General features: G+C 62.3%; 1 protein-coding gene across 1 annotated transcript; it reads right to left on the bottom strand.

The window, feature by feature from the left end:
• EML2 (EMAP like 2) lies at positions 1-26,484 on the bottom strand. Its single transcript, XM_043501378.1, is given in 22 exon segments — positions 1-641; positions 1,116-1,246; positions 2,397-2,492; positions 3,110-3,197; positions 3,507-3,604; positions 3,920-4,008; positions 4,533-4,600; positions 4,711-4,842; positions 11,117-11,181; positions 11,184-11,257; positions 11,562-11,667; positions 11,670-11,723; positions 12,613-12,681; positions 12,684-12,711; positions 17,136-17,267; positions 17,350-17,445; positions 18,174-18,285; positions 18,562-18,630; positions 18,994-19,136; positions 19,669-19,817; positions 20,073-20,101; positions 26,372-26,484. Coding segments are annotated over 20 exon segments (1,908 nt in total). The 5' UTR covers positions 19,801-19,817; positions 20,073-20,101; positions 26,372-26,484; the 3' UTR covers positions 1-515.
• Positions 26,485-27,234: the final 750 nt, after the last annotated feature.

The following is a 27,234-nucleotide window of genomic DNA, read 5'->3' as shown; positions in this document are numbered from 1 at the left end:
GCTGGTTCAGTCACTTGCCTTTATTGGCTGGGCCGGGCACAGAAGAGCTCGATGCCCGCAGCCCCGCCTCTGCTCTTTGGAAATACAGGTTCATGCTTTGGCCCCTGCCCTTGGCCCCCCCACCAGGGACGCCAGGACCATCCCCGTGTCCAGTGCAAATATGGCTGGCTGGGGAGGGGGGTGTGACCCCCATACTCAGCAGCCTAGTGGGGGTGGGGAAGGGCAGAGGCAACCCCACTCCTGGCTGGGGTGTAGATTCTGGGTCCCTCTCCCAACCCCACCCCCAGGGAGGGGCACTTGTGACCCTTGATCCCTCTACTATTCCCCTTGGGGGGGAGTCAGGCACCCTCCCTGACAAAGTGCCCCCTCCCCCTGGTGTGGGTCTGCCCCCCAGGCCCCATCCCATCCCAGCCTGTGCAACCTCCAGCCTTTCAATATAGCTCTGGATATAGACTCAATACATATATAGATCTCTGGAAAATACAGCCCCTGCCCCACGGCCCCCACCCCGCCCCCTAGACCAGGCGCCACTGCAGGATGCTGGTGTCGGTGCCGCCGGTGGAGAGCAGCAGGCTGTCGTCGGGCAGGAAGGCAACATTGGTCACGTGGCTGCTGTGCCCGCCGGCTGCGTGGCTCGGGGCCTGCCAAGGAGACAGGCAGCGTCAGGGCCAGGAACTGGGGGGACAAGACGCCCCCAAACCAAGGCCTGCGGCAGCCGGGGCCATAGCTGGGCGCTCCCCAGGGATGAGGGGGGCACACGGGTGCCAGAGGGGCTGGGTTGTGGGGGCGGGACAGGGGTCACAAGCCAGGGAGGGGCAGGGAACAACCCAGAGGAGACTCAGCCTGGAGAAGGGGCCCCCCACAGCTAGGGGCAGTGAGAGATGGAGGGGGCAGTGCTGGGGCAGCGGGGGACACGGCTGGCGCTGGGGGGGCCCAGGGCACTTAGAGATGTGGATGCCACTCACCCACAGTGGGCGTAGGGCAGCAGGGGGCCGGGCACGGGGCTGGCGCTCACTCACAGCGGGCGTGGGGCACCACGGGGCGGGGCACAGGGCTGGCGCTCACCCACAGCAGGCGTGGGGCACCAGGGGGCGGGGCCCGGGGCTGGCACTCACCCGCGGCTGGCAGCAGGGGTAGGAGAACAAGTGCACTTTGCCGAAGTCGTCGGCGGAGGCCAGGAGTTTGCCGTCGTGGGAGCGGCACGCAGCGTTGATGTCTGTCCCGTCCGCGCCCTCCGGCCAGATCCCTGCCAGGGCAGGGCAGGCCAGGCCTGAGCACGGGGCCACCCCAGAGCCCCCACTCCCGCTCCCTGACTGAGCCCCATCCACCCCCCGAGCCCCACTCCCCAACTAGCCCCCCGAGCCCTGCTCCCCGCCCAATCCTGCTCCCAGACCAGCCCGCCAGCCACACCCACAACCCAGCCCCCACTCCCAGACCAGCCCCCAAGCCCTGCTCCCCGCCCAATCCTGCTCCCCGCCCAGCCCCCCAGCCTCACCCACAACCCAGCCCCACTCCCCGCCCAGTCCCCAAGCCCTGCTCCCCGCCCAATCCTGCTCCCCGACCAGCCCCCCCAGCCTCACCCACAACCCAGCCCCACTCCCCGCCCAGTCCCCAAGCCCTGCTCCCCACCCAATCCTGCTCCCCGACCAGCCCGCCAGCCTCACCCACAACCCAGCCCCACTCCTCAACCAGCCCCCGAGCCCTGCTCCCTGACTGAGCCCCATCCACACCCCAGCCCTGCTCCCTGACCAGCCCCTAGCCCTGCTCCCCACCGAATCCTGCTCCCCAACCAGCCCCCCCAGCCTCATCCACAACCCAGCCCCACTCCCCAACCAACCCCCAAGCTCTGCTCCCCACCCAATCCTGCTCCCAGACCAGCCCCCCAGCCTCACCCACACCCCAGCCCCACTCTCCGACCTTCCACCACAGCTCCCTACACCACTCCCCAACCAGCGCCCCACTCCCCAACCTCCTCCCAGCATAATCCACCACCCAACCCCACTCCCCAACCAGCCCCCCGAACCCCGCTCCACGACCTTCTGCCCCGCACCCCCAGTCCCCTGCACTGCTCCCCAACCTGCCTCCCAGCACAATCCACCCCCCAACCCCGACCAGGCTCCCAGCCCTGTTCCCTGACTGAGCCACATTCACCCCCCTGTCGCGCTCCCCACCCAGCCCTGCTCCTCAACCAGTGACCCCAGCCCCACCCTAGCCACCCTCCCGACCACCACCCCACCCTGCTTCCTGACCCGACCCCCAATCTGCTCCCCAACCTTTCACTCACCTGCCACCCCTACCCCCTGCAGCCTCCCCCAGCCCTGTTCCCCAAACAGCCCCGCAGTGCAGGGTGTCCTGAGTGGGGCTGGACCCCAGCTCCCTGCTGCCCCAGCACTCACCGAAGACCCCAAAGCCCAGCACGCAGGTGACTGTGGCCCACTCCAGGTTGCGAACGGCCCCGGTGTTGGGGATCTGCCGGCAGGTGGTGGGGTCCCCTGTAGACAAGGGGGCCGGAATGAGCAGGGGACACTGCACCCTCCAGTGTGGGAGGGGCAGGGAGATGCCCCACAGAACAGCCCCAGAGCCCCCGACCCCAACAGCCCAGGATACTCCCCTGGCCGCAGGGGTCTCCCTGTGCCACCCTGGGGTGGGGGACAGTCCCATAATCCCCCCATTATGGGGGGGGACCAGGGCGCGGCTCTGTCACCGGCCAGCGCCAGGAGCAGAACCCAGGAGTCCTGGCCCCCTGCCCCCTCCAGGTCAGCCCTGAAGTGGCTGTACCTTGGGCCCCACAAGGACCTTCCTGCATTAACCGTTTACTCCCCAGGCTGAGGATGTGTGTGTCTCTGGGCCCCTCTGGGGACATGGGACAATTTCTCTCTTCTCAGGGGGGAAGAACACACCTGCCCCTGGTTGATTTGTCCCTGACACCTTGGGGCCAAAGCATCCCAGCCTTTAAAGGGGTGGTGCCCAGCGGGACCACAGCTCCTGGCACGGTGCCCAGCGGGACCCGACCCCCTGGCCTGATGCCCAAAGCCTGGCACAGCAACCAGCAGGGCCCAGCTCCCCAGCCCGATGCCCAGAGCCTGGCACAGCACCCAGCCACACTCACAGTACAGGATCTCGTAGTCCCCAGAGTTGGTGACGAAACAGCTGCTGTCGGCTGCCCAGTCCAGGTGAGTGATGAAACTGGAATGACCCTGGGGGTGAGGGGCAGGGAGGGGGTTAACGGGGGGGGGAGGGAAGTTGACTGATCCCAGGGGGAGGATTGACCTGGGGCTGGCCCGTGCTACAGAGAGAACGAGCATCTGGTTTCAGAGGGGCCCCAAGAGACCCCCAAGCTGGCTCCCCGCCCCCGGCCAGGGCAGCCCCGGGGTGAGCCTCGCGGGGCAGACGCTCGGCAGCGTCTCCCACTGGCCGCCCCCTGCACCGCAGGCGAGTGGCTCCGCTAGCCCCATTGCCGCCCCCCCCACCCAGGGCCCCTCGGTCCCCACCCAGCTCCCACCTACCGAGCACTTGCCGACGCGGCTGTACTTCCTGCCACCCTCGGAGACGCCGTACACATAGACGAAGTTATCGTGGGAGCCCACGGCCAGGTAGCTGCCACCTGGGGGCACAGAGAGGGGGAGCTGGGCTGAGCCACATGGGCTGCGGAGCAGGGCCCGGCCCAGGGGCGGGTGGAGGGACGCCCCTCCACGGGAGCCGAGGAGCTACTGGAATCGGGGACGGGAAAGGCTGGGGATGCGGGGTCAAGACAGGCGTGACAGGGTCAGCTCCCCACCCCTGGATCTCCCAGTGCCCCTCACTCCCGACCCGTAGCCCCCTGCCAGCTCAGCCCTGGACTCCCTCCTCCAGCTCTGCCGGTGCCCCTCCACTCCCGACCCGCAGCCCCTGCTAGCTCAGCACGCTGGGGGTCCCCTACCTGGCGAGAAGCTGACGACGGAGATGGGCTCGCTGCCGTCCGTGTGGATTGTGACCAGGTCCCGCGTCTCCGTGTCCAGCACCAGCCACCTGGTGGGGAGAACGGGACTGTAGTCCAGGGACCCTGCACCCGCCCAGCATCTGTCTGATGGGTGACAGCTACCCAGAGGGGGCAGGGCCTGGCACCCCCCCTCCAATAATCCTCCATCTTGGGGTCTGGCCCTCTGGGAGGGGGTTTCAGGGTGCAGGCCCCCGAACTGGAGCGTGTCCTGCCCACAGGTAGCATAGCTGGAGCCGGCTGGCGAACCCCCACCCTGGGGGTGCCCAGACACAGCTGCTCAGACACGGGTTGGGGGTGGGGGGTCATTACAGCACCGGCTCCCAGGCCAGGCCTGAGCTCCGCCATCCACACCCAGCTCTGCCGGGCACTGGGGCGATGCAGGGCGCCACCACCATCCAGGGACTGCCAGCTCGGGGGCAGCAGCACGGACTCTGCGCCCTCCCTCACCCCACAGGAATGAGGCTCCGTGGTCCACTCCCCACCAGGCCCTGGGCTCCCCGGAGGGCTGCAGCACCCCCATAGGGCCAGCCCCTTCCACTCCCCACCCCCATACCTTCCCGTCACCGTCCCCACTGCCAGCACAGAGCCATTGGGATGGAAGCCAGCTGAGCGGGCTGCGTCCTGGGGGGCAGAGAGAGACAGGTTCACTCCAGGCCTAGGACAACTGCACCAAATGCCCCACCCCCACCCCATGGGACCCTCCCAGCCAGTGGGCCCCCCAATCTGCTCACCTCGATGGCTTTGCTCCACAGCGGCCGGTGGGTGGCCACGCTCCACAGATGAACCTGCCTGTCCTGGCCACAGGTCAGGAACTGGTCTAGGCTGGGGTGGGTGGCCAGGCCCCAGAGCTCCTCCGTGTGACCCTGGGGAGAGATGGGCCTGCTGAGTGCCCAGCATTCCCGATCCGGCTACGCCCAGCCCTTCCCACCCAGGGCCCCCCCGTCCCTCAGCACGTGGGCATAATCCCCCTCAGAGATGGGGATAGAACCCAGGAGTCCTGGCCCCCTCCCTGCCCTGAGCACTAGACCCCACTCCCCTCCCAGAGCTGGGCATAGAAACCAGTGTCCTGACTCCTGACCCCCAAACCAGGTTGCAAACCATTTTCTATTTCCTGTGTATATCACTATGGCTGCGACCCCCACATTGCCCCCCATCCCAAGCGCTCACCCCCACACCCAAGGCCCTCATGAGCTCTCCTCTGCTCCCAGGTGACCATAGAATCACAGAAGTGTAGGACAGGAAGGGACCTCGAGAGGACAACTAGCTCAGCCCCCTGCACTCACGGCAGAACCAGGTAATAACTCGCCCGCCCCTGCCAGTTCTTCGTCCAACCTGCTCTTAAAAACCTCCAGGGATGGCGATTGCAAACCTCCCTGGGCGATTTGTTCCAGGGCTTAACCACCCTGACAGGAACTTGTTCCTAAACCTAAACCATGCTGGCTGCAATTTAACCCATCGCTTCTTGTCCTGTCCTCAGGGGTTAATGAGAACAATTTTCACCCTCCTCCTTGTAACAGCCTTTGTGTACTTGAAACTGTTCTCATGTCTCCACTCAGTCTTCTCTTCTCCAGACGAAACAAACCCAGTTTGTTCAGTCTTCCCTCATAGCTCATGTTTTCCAGATCTTTCATAATTTTTGTTGCTCTTCTCTGGACTCTCCAATTTGTCCACATCTTTCCTGAAATGTGTGCCCAGAACTGGACACAATACTCCAGCTGAGGTCATATCAGTGAGGAGTAGAGCGGAAGAATTACTTCTCGTGTCTTGCTTACAACACTCCTGCTAATACATCCCAAAATGATGTTTGCTTTTTTTGCAACAGCATTACATTGTTGACTCATATTTAGCTTGTGATCCACTATGACCCCAGATCCCTTTCCGCAGTACTCCTTCCTAGGCAGCCATTTCCCAGTTTGTACGTGTGCAACTGATTGCTCCTTCCTAAGTGGAGGACTTTGTATTTGTCCTTATTGAATTTCATCCTATTTACTTCAGACCATTTCTCCAGATCATTTCAAATTTTAATCCTATCCTCCAAAGCACTTGCAATCCCTCCCTGCTTGCTATCATCTGCAAACTTTGTAAGTGGACTCTCTATTATCTAATTATCTCATTATCTAAATCACTGCTGAAGATATTGAAAATATTGAACAGAACCAGACCGAGAATTGATCCCCAGGGGACCCCACTCGTTTTGCCCTTCCAGCATGACTGTGAACTACTCATAATTACTCTCTGGGAACGATTTTCCAACCAGTTCTACACCTTATAGTGGCTTCATCTAGGATGTAATTCCCTAGTTAAATCGATCTAACGCTGCTAAATTTGACCTAAACTCGTTGTGTAGACCAGGGCTCGGTTGTATTTCCCTAGTTTGTTTAGGAGAAGGTCATGCGAGACAGTATCAAAAGCCTTACTAAAGTCAAGATATACCATAGTTACTGCTCTCCCCACCCTCATCCACAAAGTTTGTTACCCTGTCAAAGAAAGCTGTCCAGTTGGTGGACCCAATTTGTTCTTGACAAATCCATGCTGACTGTCACGTATCACCTTATCATCTTCTAGATGTTTGCAAATTGATTGATGGATTATTTGCTCCATTCTCTTTCTGAGTACGGAAATTAAGATGACTGGTCTGGAATTTCCTGGGTTGTCTTCATTCACCTTTCTACAGATGGGCACCATATCTGCCCTTTTCCAGTTCTCTGGCATCTCTCCTGTCTTCCATGAGGTTTCGAAGATAATCGCTAATCTCTTCAGTCGGATCAGGGAGTATTCTAGGCACGCCCTACCTGTGTTCGCTCCCCACAGCCTGACGCCCCCAAGAACCAGGCATGTGACCCCAAGTATTCAGATGCCAAAGCGCAGAGAGCCCCACCCACACCCCGCCAACCAAGAAGGTGGGGGGAGGGGGCTGAGCCAGCACAGAGCTCTTCTATTGGCTGTCAGGGAAGTCAGTCTCAGCATCATTTGTCCTGCCCCGGACTCCCACTCCAGGCCATGGCAGGGCATCCTCCATGGGAGGCGGATATGGTTACCTGTGGGGGTGTGGGGTGAGGATGGGTACCTGTGGGAGTGAGAGGGGATGGATACCTGCAAGGGTGTGGAGTGGGGATGGATACCTGCAGGTGGTTGGGGGGTTGAGGGGATGGGTACCTGCAAGGGGGAGAGAGGCGGAGGGGATGGATACCGCCGGGGTGGGGAGTGGGGATGGGTACCTGCAAGGGAGAGAGGTGGAAGAGATAGGTGTGTTGAAGTGGGAATTTTCTGTAAACATTTAGGTATAAATACTGTATGTGCCTCAGTTTCCCCCCTACGCTGCATTGTCACCAAGGGGTTGGGAAAGGGCTGGTTTCTCTCAGTGAAGGCCTAGAGGTGTGAATGGTGCCTGGCTGTCTCGGGTTTGGGGGCCCAAGTCAATGGAGAGTCCCAAAGACAATGGCCAATCCAATCAGCCGGACACTTGGTACCTAGCAACTAACGACCATGGAACCCCCCCCCCTGCAGAAAGTCAACCAGGTTTGTGCAGCTGGGAACAGGAAGGGCCAGGTGGGACGGGCTTGGGAACTTGAACAAAGATGACACGGAGGGACAGGGCAGGAGCGAAGGGGGTCACACTGCTCGGCTGGGCTCTGGACTGACCACAATGGGCTAGGCTGGAACTTTTTTCTTTTGGCTGACCAAACACTTTCTATGCTGGGGTCACGTCGACTAATACAGCTGACTGTTTAGACAATGCTGGCTGAGCATCCCTGCGGATGCTGAGTGAGGTGCCTTGCTCCCTAAGATTGTACAACTGTCTCAACCTCAGGGTCTGCCTCAGCGGGTCTCGCTGACTGGAGCTCACAGTGGGAAGCACAGGGGCTGACAGCCCAGGGTCCAGCCTAGGGAGGTGGTGAAGCTGCGGGGCCTGCTCTGGAGGAAGAGTGAGAACCCCAGGGTGTCTGGCACACTGAAGGGCGCCTTTCTAAATCTGGGGCCAGAGCACCTACCCTGTTTGATCCGTGACTGGTGGTGGCAAGTGGGATGCTGAATACACAAGAAGCTGTTTGCAATAAGTGACGTGCAGCAGGAAAACAAGGGTAGTCAAAGGAGATCTCCCCAAGTCCATTGCAACTCAGGCAGGGAGACAGGTTAGGCATCGGGATGCTCAGCAAGGAGCAGCTGATTACACGGCTGGAGAAGGACGATGGGCCCATGAAGCAGGTCCGAGAGTGGCCAAGGCAGCAGCCGGGCAGTGACACACACAGCAGTTGAGGCAGCAACAGGACGTCCTCAAGACCCGGTTCCCCGTCTGGGTCTTCATGACCTCTCGCCCCTTGCTCCCACTCTTCTGGGTCCTACAGCTCCTTCCCACTGACAGCTCTGAAGTGGTGGGAGCTGGAGCTGAGAGGGAAGGAGCTGTAGGACCTAGAAGAGCAGGAGCAAGGGGCGAGAGGACCCCCTGAGGGGCAAGTGGGAAAAGGCAACTCCACAGGGGTTGCCCCAGTTTAATGGGGCAGGGGTACAGCTAAAGACGCTGACCTCCCTGCCTTTGCCAGGCCTGTGATCTGAACCCGGCTGGTCCTGCGCCTCGGCCGTTCTCACCCCTCCCTCAGCCCCAGATCCATAGAGGTGCATGGCCAGATGGATGGGGTGGAGACTGGGGACTATGGACAGTTTCAAACAGGCTCCACTGGGACGACCCTGCGGCGTGGACGAGGTGGCTTCGGGACATGCAAAGACACCCACAGGGAAGCTGGGAGAACCTCTCGCACCTCGGGTCAGGGTGCAGGGGACCCCAGGCTGGAGGAGCCAGATAACCTGGCTGGGGTGGAGCCGCGCTGCGAGATCTGTCCCACAAGCTTAAACCGTGGCTAGCAGACAGGGAGCCGAAGGATCTCCCCAGTGCTGGTTGGCTGGCAGAGGAGTGGGTGGGCAGCAGGGCGAGGTATGGAAAGAAACCCAAAGGAGACTGGCCTGAGCAAGGGTCTGGGGAAGGGGAACCAACGGTGGCATCCCAGGAGGGGGACTTGGGGAAAGGCACAGCTGGAAGAGGTCAGACTCCCTCCAAGGGACCTCACAGGACCTAAGGGGTAATACCTGCAGGTGGACAGGGCGTAAGTGGGCCAAATGCCCATGGCTGGTTTTGGCCAGGAGAGAGGCTGGGTTGCATTCGGCCAGCCCAGGCAGGCAGTCTGCAGCCAGGCCTCCAGAGTGAATGAACTCTGTGATGAGAGGAAGCAGTGAACCAGCCAGCCTGGGGGGGACAGACAGGCTCCCACTGCAGCCGCCAGGACATGTGTCCTGCTGCCCTCCCCTGGGCTCAGACACAACTGAGTGGGGCGCGGACGGTGGTGGTCGGGGGAAGACATTCACGGTGGTGGGGAGAGATGCTGGGACTGAGAACCCTGCTCAAGCCCTGTGCGGTGCAACCCCAGCTGATGCTGAAGGGCTGGGGCCAAGGATCCAACCGTGAAGTCGTTCACTCTGCTGATGGCTCAGATCCCTGTGGGTCAGGAAGGATCAGGGGGGCTGGTCCTTGGGGCTCTCCAGGATATCAGGTTTGATGCCCTTGAGGGAATGACTGATCACTCCAAGACAGGATCCAGGCCCAGCTTCTATAACCGCCAAAGCTCTGAGTCAAAGCTCTGAGTCGTGCCAGCCAGGTGAGAATGCAGCTGGTGAATGGCAAACAGCTGGGCTGGCAGGGAGGGGGGGGATTTTCCACCTGGCTCAGGACATCTGCGGGTCTGTAACCAGACACCCGGATCCGGTCCCCGCCCAGCTCCACACCACAGATGTAAGTCACACAGCTCCCAGGAGACCCCAGCTGAGCCTGGGCACACACAGGTGGGGCAGGGGGCAGCCAAACCGGTTTGCCTTGTGCAAGGGGGAGAGAAGCCTCAGGGAAGAGGGAAGCAGCTGGAAGGCTGTGGCTGGCGTGGCCATAGGAATCCTAGCCCTCCAGAAGCGGGGGAGGGGGGGAGGGGGAGGCAAGAGGACTCTGCCCTGGGGGCAAGGGCACAGCTCCAAAGGGAGGCGGCCCCTGTTGGGGAGCCCCCTGCATCCTGGCCTCACCAGCCCCAGGGACACCAGAACCCCAGAGATACGGCTGGGGCAAGGAGTCCCACCCCAGGCTGCCCCCAAGGTAGAATGGGGGTCACTGCCCTCCTTGCTCCCTGGCAGATGAGGGGGCAGGGAGTGGCAGGATCCCGGCCAGTTTCAAACCTGAAAGGTCCTGGCAGGGCAGGGGCTGGGAAAGGTGGAACTGAACTGTCTCAGGTTACTGGCTGAAGCGATCCCTATCTGTTCGGTCTCAAAGCGGGAAGAGATGTGACCAAGTGGGAATTTTCTGCAAACATTTGGTATGAATACTGTCGTGCCTCAGTTTCCCCCCTAGGCTGCATTGTTACCGAGGGGATGGGAAAGGGCTGGTTACTCTCACTGGAGGCCTAGAGATGCAAGGTGTGAATGGTGCCGGGCTGTCTGGGGTTTGGGGGCCCTGGTCAATGGAGAGTCCCCAAAGACAATGGCCAATCCCATTAGTGGAACATTTGCTACCTAGCACCCAACGACCACGGAGGCCCCCCACTGCAGAACCCCAGCCCGCTTTAGCCAGCTGGGAACAAAAGACTGAGAAGACAGTGGGACGTCTGGGAACGTGAACAAAGATGACACACCAAAGGGGGTTGCACTGCTTGGCTGGACTTGGGACTGACCCAGGATGGGCCAGGCTGTAACTTTCTTCTCTCTGCTGACCAAGGACTTCTGTGCTGGGGCCAGTTGCCTAATAGACCTGCCTGTGCCCCGCTCTCCTCAGCGTCCCTGCAGGTGCTGGCAGAGGGGCCGTTGCTCCCCAAGTCTGTACGAGTCTCCCTCAGGGTCTGCCTCAGTGGGTCCTGACTGAGCGGAGCTCATGGTGGGATGCAGGGGCTGGCGGCCAGGGGTCCAGCCTAGAGAGGCAATGAAGCCGCAGGGCCTGCCCTGGAGGAAGCGTGGAGACCCCCCCAGGGGGTCTGTGCGCACTGATGGGGCCTCCCAGAGACTGTTCCAAAGCTGGGGCCAGAGCCCTGTAATGATGAGTACTTACATGGGGCAGGGGTGGGAGGGGGACCTGCATGGGAGGGGGATCTGCATGGGAGTTGGGGGGGTTACCTGAACCAGGGAGGAGAAGCCGGTGGCCAGCGAGCCCTGCAGCACTGAGTTGCGGGTCGTTCCACAAAGAGGGTGTCATCTTTGCCTTCTGCGATGGTGCGCACCGGCCCCAAGCTCTCGGGACCTGGGGAAAGGAGAGCACTGAGCCATGGGCATAGCTGGGGCTAGAACCCAGGTGTCTTGGCTTCCCAGCCCTGCCCTCCCACCCCCACTCTAACCCCACTAGCCCCCACTCACCTCCCGACCTGGGGTAGAGAACCAGGAGTCCTGGCTCCCAGCCTCCCCCCCACCCAAGCTTGGGGAGATAACCCAGGAGTTCTGGCTCCTGGGATTTCTCTCCACCCTCCCTCCTGCCCCGTTGTGTCTGTGTGGCGGCAGGAACACTGCACCCCAATGGGGACCCAGGGGGGGAGAAGGTGACACAGTAGCTGCTCCCCCTTCTGACCCCCTCACCTCATTCTCCTGCAGCTTCTGGTAGTCGCGCCCCCAGAGCACGACCCGGCGGTCCTTGCCGCCACCTGAGACGATGGTGCCATTGTGCAGCACGCAGAGCCAAAGATGCCACCCTCATGGGCCCCCGGCACCGCCTGGCTGATCCGGTTCCCCCCTGCCGGCAGGGCACAGTCAGCAGAGAGACCCCCAGCTGGGACCCTACCATGTCCCAACCCCTGAAGGACACCCCCCCCCCCGGGACCCAACCACGCCCCCCGCCTCTGCAGGACCCCCCCCGCTGGGACCCACCACGCCCCCCCGCCTCTGCAGGACCCCCCCCCGCTGGGGACCCACCACGCCCCCCGCCTCTGCAGGACCCCCCCCGCTGGGACCCACCACGCCCCCCGCCTCTGCAGGACCCCCCCCCTGCTGGGACCCACCCACGCCCCCCGCCCCTGCAGGAAACCCCCTGCTGGGACCCACCACGCCCCTCGCCCCTGCAGGACCCACCCCTGTTGGGACCCACCTTGCCCCTGCAGGAAACCCCCCGCTGGGACCCACCATGCCCTCACCCCTGCATGACCCACCCCTGCTGGGACCCACCATGCCCCTCACCCCTGCAGGACCCACCCCTGCTGGGACCCACTACGCCCTCCGACCCTGCAGGACCACCCTCCCATCCCCTCAGGATCTCTCCCCCCCCGCTGGGACCCTCCAAAAGGGACCCAACATGCCCCCACCCCTGCAGGACCCCTCCCCCCTGCTGGGAACCAGGCCCCACCCCTGCAGGACCCCTCCACTGAGACCCATGCCCCCCTCCCCAACCCGTGACCAGTGCCCTCCTCCCCCAGCCTTGCGAGAGGGAGGCAGCTGTAATTTAGGGTCCCCAAGAGGTGGTTACAGGGTCCAGGTGCTGCTATGACTCCAGCCTCCCCCTCCAAATCCAGATGCTTTTTCTGGTAGCTCCTCCCACCTGGAATTCTCCTCCCACAGCCAGTCCCCTCCCCAACACTGGTGCCCTCTCCCTGGGCCGTTCCCACGGCCCACTGCCCCCCCATGCTGACCTTTGCCCCAGATGTAGAGGTTGCCCCCGGAGTCCCCAGTGACCACGTCCCCGTTCTCGGTGAAGGCACACACAGCACGTACTTGGGCTTCTCGTGTTTCTGGAGTGGGAAGAAAACGCAGGTGACCCACCTGTAACCGGCCTCTGCAGGCTTGGGACCAAGTTGGAACCGACCAGCAATGGGTGGGCTCTGCCAAACCCAGCTGCCGGGCTGCCAAACCAGCCCTGACGCACCACGTCTTGTCTAGTGGAACCGTACCCCACGGAGCAGCCTGGCCACGCTCAATAAGGGGACTATGCTGTGAGTGTAGCTGTTCCTCTAGCCAGTGAGCTTGGAGGAACACCAAGCGGCCCGAGAACACTCTTTGATGCAAAGCCTGATCCTTCTAGCTAGGGACTGTGCTAGAAAGAAACATCACCCGTATATGAAATGACCTGAGTTCTACCTCGAGAATATGAAGAGCGCTCTTTCCACATCCACACAGCATGATCTAGAATCCCCTTCACTGGTACGAGGTTTAGGAGAAAACCCAGATAAGGTTACACTTTGATTAACCAGGAATCCAAAGCTACCTTTAGAAGGGATGTAGGATGTGGTCAAAGAACCGCTTTGTCTGGGGAAGCGCACCATCAGTGCACGCAGAACAAGGAGCAATGGTCTCAAGTTACAGTGGGGGAGGTCTAGGTTGAATATTAGGAAACACTATTTCACTAGGAGGGTGGTGAAGCACTGGAATGGGTTACCTAGGGAGGTGGTGGAATCTCCTTCCTTAGAAGTTTTTAAGGTCAGGCTTGACAAAGTCCTGGCTGGGATGATTTAGTTGGAGTTGGTCTTGCTTTGAGCAGGGGTTGGACTAGACGATCTCCTGAGGTCCCTTCCAATCCTAATCTTCTATGATTCTATGCAGCTCACTGATTCTCCTGGTGGAAGCGATGCTCATATAAAGGCTGTCTTGGTAGAAAGATGAAACGGGGAACAACCATAACGGCTCAAATGGGAAAGACGTGAGCCGAGTTAATACTCAATTCAGCTGCCATGTAGTGACTGGAGGATAAAGATTCAATAAATCTTCTACAACCTCCCTCGCCAGCTTGTGTGAGAACATGGATTTACCCTGAAGAGGAGTACGGACGGATGCAAAAATGGCTAGATGTACTTTAACAGGAGAAAGGTAAAAGAGGGCGTCTAAGCGCAACAGATATTCTATGATCAATTGAACAGGGTTGAAACTGGGTCCACATTTCTATTAACTGCCCGTATAATGAATCTTTTCCGTTTAAAGTCATAACCTCTCCTAGGAGAGGGTTTCCCAGCACTAAAGAGAATTTGCTGGCCCTCAATGGAACGTAACTTTTCTAGGTCCCTCAAAGTCCTATCGCCCTGTTAGATGTATGATTTGAGATCTAGGGGAGGACAATGTGCTGCGGAGAGAGGACCCAATGACGTACCAGCCGGTTCCAGCCAGAGGGGAAACAAAGGACAGATGAGAGGAGAGGCTGGGAGGAGTAGAAGTCCAGGTGGCCTGTTTACCTGGGACAGAAGACAAAGGACAGAGGTGGGATTTGGGGGACAGTGATATCAGATGCCCAGCTGGAAGGAGGGGGTTCTAGACTGGAGAGAGCAGCCAGAGCCCACCTGGAGGCTGGACAGACCTAGATGTCCTGTGCTGAGGGAGGCTAGGCCTCAGGCCCTGAGAGTTTCCTGTGCTGTGTTCAGATGCTCAATAAACCCTCCTGTTTTACACCATTTTACGCTGGCTGAGAGTCGCTCCGGTCTAGAGAACAGGGGGCATTATTCCCCCTGGGAGTGGAGGCCCTTCCTGACGGGGCCCACGGTGAGAGACAGGCATGCTAAGGCTCGAGACGTGCGATTCAGGAGCGGAGGGGCTTAACCCCCGAGGGAGAGTGGTCCCCGAGAAGGGCTGTCGCACTGAAGGGGGTTCCTCCCAGCGACCGTACAGAGCCGAGAGAGAGCACGAGGGCCTGTGAGTCCATGACAGTAGGACCCTGAAGACTGAACACTTGATGGGAGGTCTCCTCGAATGCTACTGATGCCATCTACCAACCAATTCATAAAGCTGAATTGCATTTTCAGAGGAGACAATGCTGTTGCTACCCAACGTTGTCTCACAGCTGAGCCCCTTGAGTCTGGAGTAGACATCGCATTCATGTCACCTGTGGCGATCCCACCCGGAACCCTCTTCAGACTCCTCCTGGTCTTGGGGGAGGAGCTGTGACGAAGTGGGAATTTTCTTAATGTTTTGCATGAATATTGTGTGTGTGTCTCATTCCCCCCACCACGTGCTGCGTGTTTAACGAGGTGGTGGGAGAAGGTTTGTTGTTGCAGAGGACCAGGTGTGACCTTGCCTAGCGGCTGGGACCTCGGACAACGGCCTGGAGATTGGGGACCCCAGCAACTGGTGACCTGGTGACTGGGAGGCCCAGCCCAGCTTGGAAGTCAGCTGGTTTTGGCCCGTGGAAGGACAATCGGCTGAGGAGAGGAACCCGGTGGCCCGTTTCAGCCAACGGGGAAGAAAAGATGGAAGAGGAAGCCCAGCCTTTCTACCTGGGGCCAAAGACAAAGGCTGTTGGGGGAGGTGATGTAGGATGCTCGGCTGGAAGGACCGGGCTTCTGGACTGGGAACAGAGAGAACAGCCGGAGCCCATGGGGATGGAGACAGACCCAGTTAGACTGCGGTGAGGGTTGCTAGGCCCTGAGAACTTCCTGTGCTGGGTTCAGTCATTCAATAAACCCTCCTGTTTTATGCTGGCTGAGAGTCGCTGCTGGCAGAGATCAGGGGGGCATTATTCCCTCTGGGTGTGGAGGTCCCGGGGTCCAGAGTGAGTGGACTCTCGGAGGAGCCCACGGCAGAGACAGAGGTGTGCTGAGGCTGTTCCAGGAGGCGGCAGAACCCAGGGCTTAACCCCCGAGAGTGGGCCCCCCAAGAAGGGCTGTCACACTGAAGGGGTTTCAGAGTAGCAGCTGTGTTAGTCTGTATTCGCAAAAAAGAAAAGGAGTACTTGTGGCACCTTAGAGACTAACAAATTTATTTGAGCATAAGCTCAAATTTGTTAGTCTCTAAGGTGCCACAAGTACTCCTTTTCTTTTTACATTGAAGGGGGTTCCTTTCAGACAGAGCCGAGAGAGCCCAGGGCAGTGAGTCCGTGACAAGTGGTCTGTAACTCTCTGATCCGAACAGCCCAGATCCACAGACTTCTTTCCGCACCGGAGAGTCTGGTAAGGGGAGAGAGAGGAGTTGGCCAGTACGCCCAGGCCATCCAAGGAGGCACAGGCCAGTCCTGCCAACTTCCCCAGCAGGACAAACCGGCAATCCGGTATTACCTCGTGCACAAAACCAGCGTTTGGGGAAAGACTGTCTCTTCGGCATAAGCACGCAATCTCGTTTCCCATCTGACAGCGGAGGCAATCCTGAAGCCGATAGCGTGGGTGAGCGCTGGGATGTAGGGATCCTAACCACAGAACAGTGGAGAAAAGGTCTCTCCCAGTGGCCCAGGCAGGGTCCGAGGCAGTGGCGATAATAACCCCAGAGACCTCTCTCTCGGCACCCCTCGCCTCGGTCTTTTGCCCAGCAGGAAATACAATCCGATCGGATCTGAAGAGGGGTGAGGAGCCAGATGAATTTAAGCCATAACCTTTATCATTGGCTTTGTCCAGCCAGATCTGAAAATCTCTCCTGAGTCTTCAGACTTCGGATCTGTGAAACACGAGTGATCCGAGGAGCTGCTGGAGACAGGCTGCAGACCGGGGAAGTCTTCTGGGGAACGGAGGGAGATGCTCCTGAGACGCTCGGGGGATCCATCGGTCGCTTGTCCAGACCTGGGCCAGCAGGGAATGTTCCGAGGTTAAAGAGAGATCTGCGAATGAGCTGGAACCACAGCCTGGCACCGGAGCCAAGCTCCTGTTTCTGATCCAGAGGGTTTCTTGGGTCCGGACATGGTCAGAGCCAATTCCAGTCTCCTATTCTTAGCTTCAGATCCCTTAGAGCTATCGGGTCTCAACGCTTTAGCGACCGAGGCCTCTTGTAACACAAGAGCCTGCCGTGTGTTCTGTCTCCCCTCTTGGCACAAGGAGCGAACGTGCCGCACACCTGACAGCCTGTCGGCAAATGATTTTCACTCCAGAATTTCAGGCACCAGGCTTGGACATTAGAAATGGGAAGACCGTAGGACATGATGAACGTATCTTAAACCCTGCTTCTTCGCAGGGACCTGCCTCACCCAGCTCGCGGCAAACACCCCCAGACTGGGACCAGGACCTGCCCCCCAGGCCAGGACCCCCAAATCCCCATTATCAGGGACTTGACCCCCCCCCCACCAAAAAAACCCATTACTGGGTCACAGGCCTCAGTACCCCCGACCTCCAACCTTGAAGGAACAGAAACTGAACCCCCCCGAGTCCCTCACGAGGGCAAAGGCCTCCCGACTCCTTCTGGTGCAACCCTAGTGGCCCGCCCCCCCCCGCAATTTCTGACCCCTGGCTCTGCTCCCCGGGCCCCTCCTCACCTCAAAGATGCCCTGCCGTTTGCTCAGGCTGCCCTTGTCCAGACTCCAGAAGTAGATGTGTGACTTCCCGCAGGTGAGCAGTGTTGGCTCCGTGGGGTGGAAGGTGGCGGCCAGGACTGACTCGTTTGAGCACTGCAGGGGAAGGAGAGCATGAGGGGAGGGGCAGGTGCCGGGGGAGAAGGGGATGTGGGGGGAATATCGCGGGGGGGGTTACCTTGACGTCAGCGATTTTCTGCTCCTTCTGCCAGTCCCACACTGACAGCACGTGCTCGTTAGAGTCATCGACGGCGCACAGCAGGCCCCTGCCGTTCTGCGGAGAGGTGGGGGACTCAGATGGGGTCACCGCCCACTTTACAGATGCCCCCTGCCTGCTGACTCCCCCATTGTGCACCTAGCCCCCCATGCCCTCTGCCCCCCCACTGCGCCCTCTGACCCCTTCAATGCTGCCCTCCCGCTCACCAGCTCTCCCCCATTCTCCTATCCCTGTCACTGCCAGCACTTCAGCCCCAGTCCCGCTTCCCTGCTGGGAGGGGATGGGGGGGCGAGGAGTGCAGTTGGATCATTGGCTCCCTTTTGAAGAGGGGAAGGGCTTGCTCAGTGGGGCGGGGGATCCTCCTCTCTAGTGCAAGGCGGTTGCCCCTTGTGTCCCCCAGGACCCCACAACCAGGAGATTCACCCAGCCGAGTGCCAGCTGCCCCCCAAGACTGAGAGACAGAAGGGAGCCCTCCAGCTCACCACTCCTTGCACCCCAGAACTCCCCAGCCCAACAGACTCCTCCTGCACCCCCAGAACCCCTAAGACCATGCACCCCCTGTACCCCAAATCCCCTAGTGCAATGCAGTCCCTTGCAGCCCAAGACAGGGGCAGAGGGAAAAGGACCATCTGATGGGGCAGGCCATGGGGAGGGGTCTGCAAGGAAGGGGGGAGTGGTGAAGGGGCCAAAGGGAAGGGTCAGAGGAGGTGAGGGGCAGTGTAGGGGCAGATAATAGGTGAGGGGGCGGGGCCAGGAACCCGGTGAAGGTTGGGGGGGTCACTTACGGACTTTGAGAATCCCACGCAGCTCACGGCTCGGTCGAAGGCCCCCAGGCCCAGCACGTGCAGCGTGTTCAGGCTGACCGAGTCCCAGACCCGCACGTGGGGCAGTAGGGCTGCAGGAGAAGCCGGCGGCGGGGGGGAAGTGGGAGACCATCAGTCTGGCCCAGCCCCAGCACTGCTCATTGGGGCGGGATCAAATCCCCTGGGGATATGCCCCTCCCGGCAGACCGCTCCCCCATCCAGCCCCTCCCCCACAGCCCTGACAGCCTGGGGTCTCCCCCTTTGCTATTGCCACCTCCATAACCCCACACCCAGGGACTGGCATTTTCCTGCCCCATAGGCATCTGCCCTGTCCTCACTGCAGACCCACGGTGCCCCCCATCTCCTCACCTTGCCATCCTTAGATGTCCCAGCCACCTGCCCAGTTGCTATGGTTACCATGTCAGGGTGCACGGCCAGGCTAGGAGAGAGAGGAGCAAGTTCAGGCCCCACAAGTGACACAAACTGCTGGGTCTCAGCAGCTCTCCCTCCCCCCTGCCATCCAACCCTCTTTGGGGCAAGATGGCCGCAGAGGGATGGGGGGCAGGGATTGTTCTGTTCTCCCCTTCCCCTTCATTGGGGGTGTGGGTGGGACTTGGGGCCTTTCCCCTCTAGGGGGCGCTGGCTCCCATCCAGCTGCAGGGCGGGGGCAGGTTGAGGAGGGGACTCGGGGCCTTTCCCTCTAGGGGGCGCTGGATCTGATCCAGGACAGACCCATGTCTGGAGTATTGAAGGGGTCAGAGGGCACGGGGGGGCTGGGTGCACAACGGCCCCCTCTCCTCACCACTTGATGTCGTCGTTGTGGCCCAGGTAGTGGCGCTGGCGCTGCTCCTCCACGCTGTACAGCACGGCCACGGCTGCCACGAAATAGACGATCTCCCCCGTGGGCAGCAGGAAGAGGTTGGCCCGGCAGTCGCGGCCCGGTAGCTGTAGCTGGGGCGACGGATCAAGGAAAAGGGGGCAAGGCGGCTCCCCTTCCCCTCTGCCTGCCCAGCACCTGAGGGATCTTCGCTCTGGGGCCAATAACCCTGCAGTCCCCTCAACTCCGAAGAGGCGGAAACTGAGGCACCAAGTGATGTCACCTGGCTCCCAGCCCCCTGCTCTAACCACTGGACCCCACTCTCCGCCCAGAGCTAGGAATAGAACCAGGAGTCCTGGCTCCCAGCCCCCCCTTGCTCTAACCCACTAGACCCCACTTCCCTTCGCCCCCCCGAGCTGGGATAGAACCCAGGAGTCCTGGCCAGTTGTTAAGCTCTGTTTGCCAACCCGGGCTATCCGGCAGCGCGTGGCCCCTGGTTATACCTGTAAATGGTCAAACGTCTCTGGGTAAACCGGGCTCTAGGGGTCAAAAGAGTTTTGCTTAAAAAAATTTCATTTCAAACTTGTGGCTGTTCCTCCCTCCCGCCCACCCCCGTGGAGCCAACCGTGGGGCCCAATCCACCCTGTGGGGGGGGGGCACTGTCATGAGCGGCGGATACACCCAGTCCAGCTTCAGCTTCTTGGGCGGCAACTCCAGCTTGGTGTCCAGGCTGTAGGTGGTGACGAGGGCATCGGGGATGTACATGGGGATGGGACGGCCCCGCAGGAACATCTTCACGTAGCCATCCTCTGTGTAAGGACCGGGCTCAGGGGGGGGGAAGCTACTGCCCCCACCCCAAAGCTCAGATCTATCCTCCCTCCACGCCCTGCAGCCAGCCCCTCGCGCACTGCTCCCCACCATCCCACACAATCCAGGGTTCTCCTCCTCACACCTGTTCATCGGTGGCTTCCCCATCCTGCCCCCTCCCAGCTGCCCCATAACTCCCCCGCCGCCCGCCTCACCCTCCACAGCCCTTTCCCAGTGTGCATGGCGCACCCACTCACCAGCGCTGAAGGTGGCCTCCTTGGGTTTGCTGCAGGTGAGAACCGGAGAGATTACATCCAGGGACCCTGACTGGCACCCTATCACACCACCCCCTCCCGCCACCAGCAGGGAGCAGCGTCCCCACCCGGCATGGGCCATGTCCCCTGCACTCGGGGCCAGCTGAGCTGGGGATCAGGACCCCCCAAAACACGCCTGGCCACCTCCCTCAGGCCTCTGGTGGCCAATGCAAGCATGTGTGAGGGGCTCTCTTCCTACAGGGCTCAGCTAGCCTGTCCCAGAGATCGCTCCCCCACCCCACAGACTCCTGACCCCACACAGTCACACTCCCATCCCCCCTGTGGCCAGGATGGAAACTTCCAGCAGAGAAGGGGTTAAAGCTCCCAGCACAGGGCGGCTCCGGCTTTATCTCCACCATTGCAAGCGGCCCACGCCAGCCTGCCCCTCCCCACTTCCCCAGCCCGCCCACAACTCTTCCCCCACTGCGCCAGCCTGCCCCTCCCCACTTCGCCAACCGGCCCCACAACTCTTCCCTCCCCACTTCCCCAGCCGAGCCCACAACTCTTCCCCACTGCGCCAGCCTGCCCCTCTCCACCCCACTTTGCACTTCGCAAGCCGGCCCCACAACTCTTCCCCTCCCCCCTTCCCGCCCCATCTCTTCCCCACTGCACCAGCCTGCCCCTCACCCTTTTCCCCCTTCCCCAGCTAGCTCCACAACTCTTTGCCAGCCAGCCCCTCCCCCACCCTTCCCCCAGCACCTTCCAGCCCCACTGCCCCTCCCCGACCCTGCTGCACCACCTGCTCCATCCCCATTATGCAAGCCTGTGTCATTGCCCCTCTTCTGCCCAACCAGCCTGCCCCCCAAGACCCTCACTGCATCAGCCAGTCCCATAACCCTTCCCCTGCTGCACCCACCCACCCACATCAACTTCCCCCCTGCACCAGCCTGCCCCATGACCCCCACCCATCAGCCTGTCCCTCCACTGATCCCCTTGCACCAGCCTGCCCCACAGCCTCCACCTGCCCTTCCCTGCTGCAAAGCTTGCCCTGCTCTCTCAGCCAGGACCCCCTTCCCCGCACCTGCCCCACTTCCCCGTGGCACCCTGCACCACCCCCGACCCGGCAGTCTCTGGAAAGGCGCAATGGGGCCCGACCGCGCTGCACCCGATCGAGGGCGGGGGGGGGGGTAGGAGCGAGCTCCAACGATGGGGGGATGTGCACCTTACAGGCTGCAGCGACACCCCCGGGGAGGGGACCTGTGACCCCGCCCGGGCAGGGAAAGGGGCGGGCCCCGGGCCCATCAAGGAAGGGCGGAGGGAAAGTGGGGGTGCGCGGGAGGGATGGGGGTTACCTGGGGCTGGCCCCGGCCCCTGCCTTTCGCATGGTGCCGGCTGCGCTGGGGTCCCAGGCCGCGGGGCGGAGCTGCGGGCTGGGGCCCGGGCCGGGCGCTTCCCGGACGGGCCGAGTCCGGCTCCACCCCCGGGAGGCTGGAAGGGAGCCTCGGCGCGGTCCCTCCCCTGGCCCGGCTGCAGGGCGGAACGAGACTCGCCCCCCCAGCGCTGGGACCCCGAGTCCCCCCAGCGCCCGGATCCCCCCCCCAGCCCCGGGACCCCGAATTCCCCAGCACCCGGGTGCCCCCCCAGCGCCCGGACCCCGAGTTCCCCAGCATGCGGGTACCCCCCACCAACGCTGGGATCCTGGGTCCCCCCCCAGCACCTGGGTCGCCCCCGCACTCGGGACCCCGAGTTCCCCCCAGCGCCCAGACCCCGAATTCCCCCAGCACCCGGGTCCGTCCCTCAGTGCCAGGACCCCGAGTCCCCCAACATCTGGGTCCGCCCCCCCCACCGGGTCCCCCCCAGCGCCGGGACAGCGAGTCCCCCCATCTGAGTTCTCCCTAGTGCCCGGACCCTGAGTCACTGCCAGCACCCAAACCCCCCACACTTCCAGCGCCCAGATCCAAAATCAGCCCCAGCCCTTCACAACCCCAGTCCCCCGACCCCGAGTCTGCCCAGCGCTTGGCCTCCCATTCCCCCTGACCCCCTGGGTCTCCCCAGCACCCGGGGCCTCCCTTTCCCTCCACCCCCTGGGTCTCCCCCCCAGCACTTGGACCCCTGCACCCTGAGTCCCCCCACCCACCCTGGGAGTCCGCCAGTCACCCCCAGCCCCTGGGTCACCCCAGTGCCCAGACTCTGAGTCCCCCCCCACAACATCTGGATCCCGCATCACCCCTATTGCCCGGCTCCCAGCTCCCGAGTCCACCCCCCCACTCAGACCCTGAGTGTCCCCCTAGTGCCCAGCCTCTCAGTCCCCCCTTCCTGCCCCCAGGTCCCCCCAGCGCCTGGACTCTGAGTCCACCTCCAGCGCCCAGATCCCCCCCAACGCCTGGTCTCCCAGTCCCCCCCAGCACCTGGGTCCCCCCAACATCCAGACACCGAGTCACTGCCAGTGCCCAGATCCAGAATCACGTCCGGTCCCTGACAACCCCAGCCCCTCAGTGCCTGAATCCGAGTTCCCCCAGCATCTGGCCTCCCAGTCCCCTTCCCTAGTTCCCCCCACCTCCCAGACCCCTACACCTCCAGCACCTGGACCCCTGCACTCCAAGTCACCCCCAGTCCCCCAGCACCTGGCCCCTCACAACCCCAGTGCCCAGACTCTGACTCACTACCAGTCCTGGACCCCCATGCCCGGACTCTGAATCACCCTCAGTGCCAGACCCCTCGCCCCACATGAAGTCACCCCAGCCTCCAGTGCCAGCCCTCAGGGCTGGACCCCATATCCTGAATCACCCCCAGATTTCAGACCCCCTGCTTCCTGTGTCACCCCAGCCACCCCCAGTGCCCGATTCCCATGCTCCAGGTCACCCCCAGTGCCAGCCCCCAGTGCTGGTCTGAGTCACCCCCAGTGCTAGCCCTCTAGTGCCAGGGACTCTGCTCCCAAGCCCCTCCCAGACATGCACCTCTGTCCTTCCTATAGTGCTGGCCCGCCCACACCACCAGTCACCCCCAGTCACCCCCTACCTCTCCACACCCTAGCATCAGCCTCCAAGTGCTGGGCCCCACCTCCCTGTCCCTCCGTAGTGCCAGGTCCACAGGCCCTCAGCCACCTAGTGTCAGGCCCCCCGCACCCGTGAGTCACCCCCAGGCCCTCAGACATCATCCAGGCCAGCCCCCCAGTGCCAAGTCTTCCTGGGTCACCATCAGCCCCCCCAGCACCAAGCCCGCTATCCCTGAATCACCCTTCCCAGAACCCTCCAATGCCAGGTCCCAGCACCTCCAGATATCCCTCCTAGACACCCCAGTGCTGGACCACCCCAATCCCCGGACCCCAGCTCCCCTCAGTCTTAAGTCACCCGAGGGCTGGGCCCCCAACCCACTGAGCACCCCAGGCCCCTCCCAACCCCCGCAAAAGGGCCCTGGCACCTTGCCTCCAACTCCCGAGTCACACTGGGTCCCGAACCCCAACGCACCCAGCATCCTGACCCTCCCCAGAGTCACCTCACTGCTGAGCTCCCCAGCAAGGTGCTGGGGCCTGGTACCCCCCGCACAGTATGCCCCCAAACAGGCCCCAAACACGAACACCAGAGCCAACCTGGCGTTGAGTCCCCGCCTCCTGACCCACCCCAGCCTCACCCTGGACTGCCCCAGCCCTGGGGGCTTCACAGAGTCCTGGGAGTGATTTCTCTCGACCCGTCTGGCTGGGTTGCCCCAGAACCCGTCCCTCTGAGCCTGGCCCACGCAGCATCCCTGAGCTTGGGTGAGGCCTGGCTCCCAACCCCAATTCCACCCTACAGCCTGGCTCTGAGCTGTGGGCCTGGCCTGGGGTTCTCCCTCTCTGACCGCTCACAGCACTGCTGGACGGCCTTGGTGCCACTTGGTGATGGGCTGGCAGCCTGCCCCACACTGGAGCCTGCTCCAGTGCAGCCTGGCCAGCTAGCACCCCATCCCAGCCCCAGTGGGAAACAGGTCCCAGGGGCACTGCCAGCCCAACTGAGCCACCAACTTGGGACAGGCTAGTGCCCTCTCGGGGGGGGGGGGGCTTAGGAAGGGGGCAGGGGGCCCGCAGCAGGAGTGGGGGCCTGCCCCAAAGGGTCTCTCTGGGCATCAGGGCTAGTGCAGTGTGGCTTGGTGTCCTCTAGTGGCTGCAATCACTCTGGGGTCCAATTCTGTAGCTCCGGCGGCAGAGCCTTGAGCCGTCAGATCCTGAGGTCGCAGGTTTGGTCCCCGCCACGGGTGGTCCAGCAGCACCGGTGGTTCCTTGGGCGCAGGGCCATCGCACCATGGCACAGCCTAGCGCGGCAAGGAGGAAGCCCAGCTGGCACTGCTGCCGATAGCAAGGAGGACGCAGGGTTCAGAGCACGGGTAGGAGCCTGGCAGAGAGGGGTGCAGCCTGGTGCAGGGGGGTGCAGGAGGAAGGGTGGGGTCTGAGACACGTACCCTTCGAGCTGCCCGCTGCAGGAGCTGCTGGACGAGGTGGTGCGGCTCCTCTGCTCTCTGAAACAGTCGCGTCTGAGCGCGGCCGGCCGCTCCAGGGGGGGCACCTGTGCCCGCTGCAGGAGAGAGAGCATCAGCCAGCCGGAAGGGGGCCAGCCAGGGAGTGGGGGGCAGCCAGCAGGATAGCAGGGGGCACAGGACAGGAGCGTGCAAGAGGCACGGGGAGGAGGGGTGAGGGGTGGGCTGCGGGGGCTGAGTACCAGGATGGGGCCAGAGCCCCGTGTCATTGCTGGGGAGCTGCACAGAGGGTCAGGCTGGGTTTGCCTGGGCATTTAATTTCCCAGTGCATCCCTCCCCCACTACATCTGTGAACGTGGCGCCCCGTCTCTGTGTGACCAGGCAGCGGGTCCATGGTGAGATCCCCACGCCCAGGAGCGACCGGCCGAGGCAGGACGTGGGTACTGGGTGCAGCAGGAGAGCAGGAGGCACGAGGCAGGATGTGAGCCCGAGGCTGCTGGCCCTGGGGGTGGAGAGTGCGACGGAAGCCATGCCACAGCAATGGGGGGCCTGGGAACATCAGCGCTGACAGAAGAAGACGCCCCCCTCCCCCGCTACACACGGCCCTGGAGCCCACACAGCAACCTGCCCCCCCCAACACACGGACACACAGACAGCCCTCACCCAAGTCCCCAGACACACACTGCAGAGATACAGACCCTCCAGAGCTGCTACAGCCCCCCATGCACTGTACATATACAGACCCGCCCCCTGCACCCGCCTGGGTCCCAGCTACACCCCAGCGTCCAAGACATGCACCCCTGCTCGGCAAGCAGCAAACCCCCAACCAGGCAGCTGGCGCCAGGCGGCATTAACCCCTGGAGTACTGGGCACTGGATAGCGGGGATGGGGAAGCTGCTAAAACCTTAATTTCCTTCCCGGCTGGGGTGCGGCTGGGGCTGGGAGGGAGAGCAGGTGAAGGGAGGGCCTGGCTGGAAATGCAGCCCAGCCATGATCACACAGGATCTGGCCCTTACGTCTCACCTTCCTCCATCTCTCTCTAGCTCTATTGCAGCCCCCGGCATCTCCCCCCCGGGCTGTTAGCCCCCCAGGGACTCACACGCCAGCTGTGCTGGGGAGAGCAGTGGGGGCAGGCAAAGGCAGAAGCAGCTGTTGCTATGGAGCATTTGGGGTCCAATCTTGCCCCCACCAACGCTGCGGGGGGAGGGGGGGTTGGTGCTGCTCGCCCAATGGGAGCAGGACAGGATGCCAGCTGGGGTTTGTCGCCCCCTGCTGGCTGCGGCACCGCTCTCGGGCCTGCGTGCCTGGAGCCGCTCGGTCAGTTCTAGGCCGTCAGCGGCTGGCCCAGCCCTGCTGCCGCTGCTCCCAGGGGAGCAACGCAGGATGGGTCTGGAGAGATGGGGAGACCTGCCAACAGCACCTTCCCACCACAGCTGGTGGGTGCTCCCAGGGTCCGAGCCTTCGTCTGCCCAGCCAAACCCCAGCAGCCACGCTGCAGCCCCCAGCCCCGCCCACTGGGCCGCCCTGCAGCCCCCTAGCCCCGCCCACTGGGCTGCCCTGCAGCCCCTTAACCTGCCCCATATTGTACCGCAGCCCTGTAGCCCTGCCCATTGGTCCATACTGCAGCCCCTAGCCCTGTCTCCCAGGCCGTACTGCAACGACCAGCCCCCATCTCTGGGGCTGTACTGCAGCTCCCCCCCCCCCCAGGGCCCTGATGCAGAAGGTTCCTTGCCCCACTGTGTCCCAAGGGGCCTCCGTCCAGGAGGGGAGCGTGACACTCCCCTCCCCCAGCAGCCGCCCTGCATCTCAGCCCCCCACCCTCCAGGGCAGGGTGGGCTGGGCCCAGCGCCTACCTCCTCGTGGCACCATGGGCCAGCTCTCTCTTGGGGGACGACGGGGAGGTGGAGTAACCCCCAGATCTCTTCTGCGGCAGGATCCCGTTGCTGAGGATGGGCTTGGAGGGCAGCCCCTTGAGCAGCTGGCACACTGCGAGGGTGGGGAGACAGAGCGGGGGGGGTCACTGCTCAGAGCCTCAGCCCCCACCAGCTCCCCAACTGCTGGGGAGCTCTTCCCGCAGATTTCGTTGTTCCCAGTAGGGGGGTGGGAGGATGGGATCCCCGGAGTTGGCCCTGCTTCTGCCCCGAGTTCCCTGGGGACTGGCACCTCCCTGCTGGCTCAGCCCCACAGGCTGTGATGGGAAACACTTGGCTGGGCTCACCCGACAGCCCCCCCCCCCCCCGCCCTGGCATGACCTCAGCCCCAGGGCACTGGGTTTGTTCCATGCCGCATGGTGGGGAGCGAGGGCAGTACAGGGACCCCTTACCTCCTTCTAGAGCAGGAGGGGTCCAGGCTGGGCCCTGGGATCCCGGGAGCTGGAGGGCTACCACCAGCTGTGGGGCTGTCAGAGCTGCCTCTCCTCTGGCTGTGGATCTCAGAGATGGTGGTGGTGGTGGGGGACACACCTTTGTCCAGGCCCAGGGGGCTCCATGGGGCTCAGCCCTTCCCCCCACTCTTCAAGGTGGGGTTCGGCCCTCCCTCCAGGCACTGGGGTAACCACCCAGCCCTCCTGGCTCTGCCCTGGCATCGAGGATGGCTCCTTTCAGAGATGCTGATGGAGGGATAGCTCAGTGGTTTGAGCATTGGCCTGCTAAACCCAGGGTTGTGAGTTCAATCCTTGAGGGGGCCATTTAGGGATCGGGGGCAAAAATTGGGGATT

The sequence above is a fragment of the Dermochelys coriacea genome, chromosome 23 (assembly GCF_009764565.3).
Source record: "Dermochelys coriacea isolate rDerCor1 chromosome 23, rDerCor1.pri.v4, whole genome shotgun sequence".
In the NCBI taxonomy this organism is placed as follows: domain Eukaryota; kingdom Metazoa; phylum Chordata; order Testudines; family Dermochelyidae; genus Dermochelys; species Dermochelys coriacea.
The sequence above is the reverse complement of the archived record's forward strand: the minus strand, read 5'-3'. Positions and strand labels throughout refer to the sequence as shown.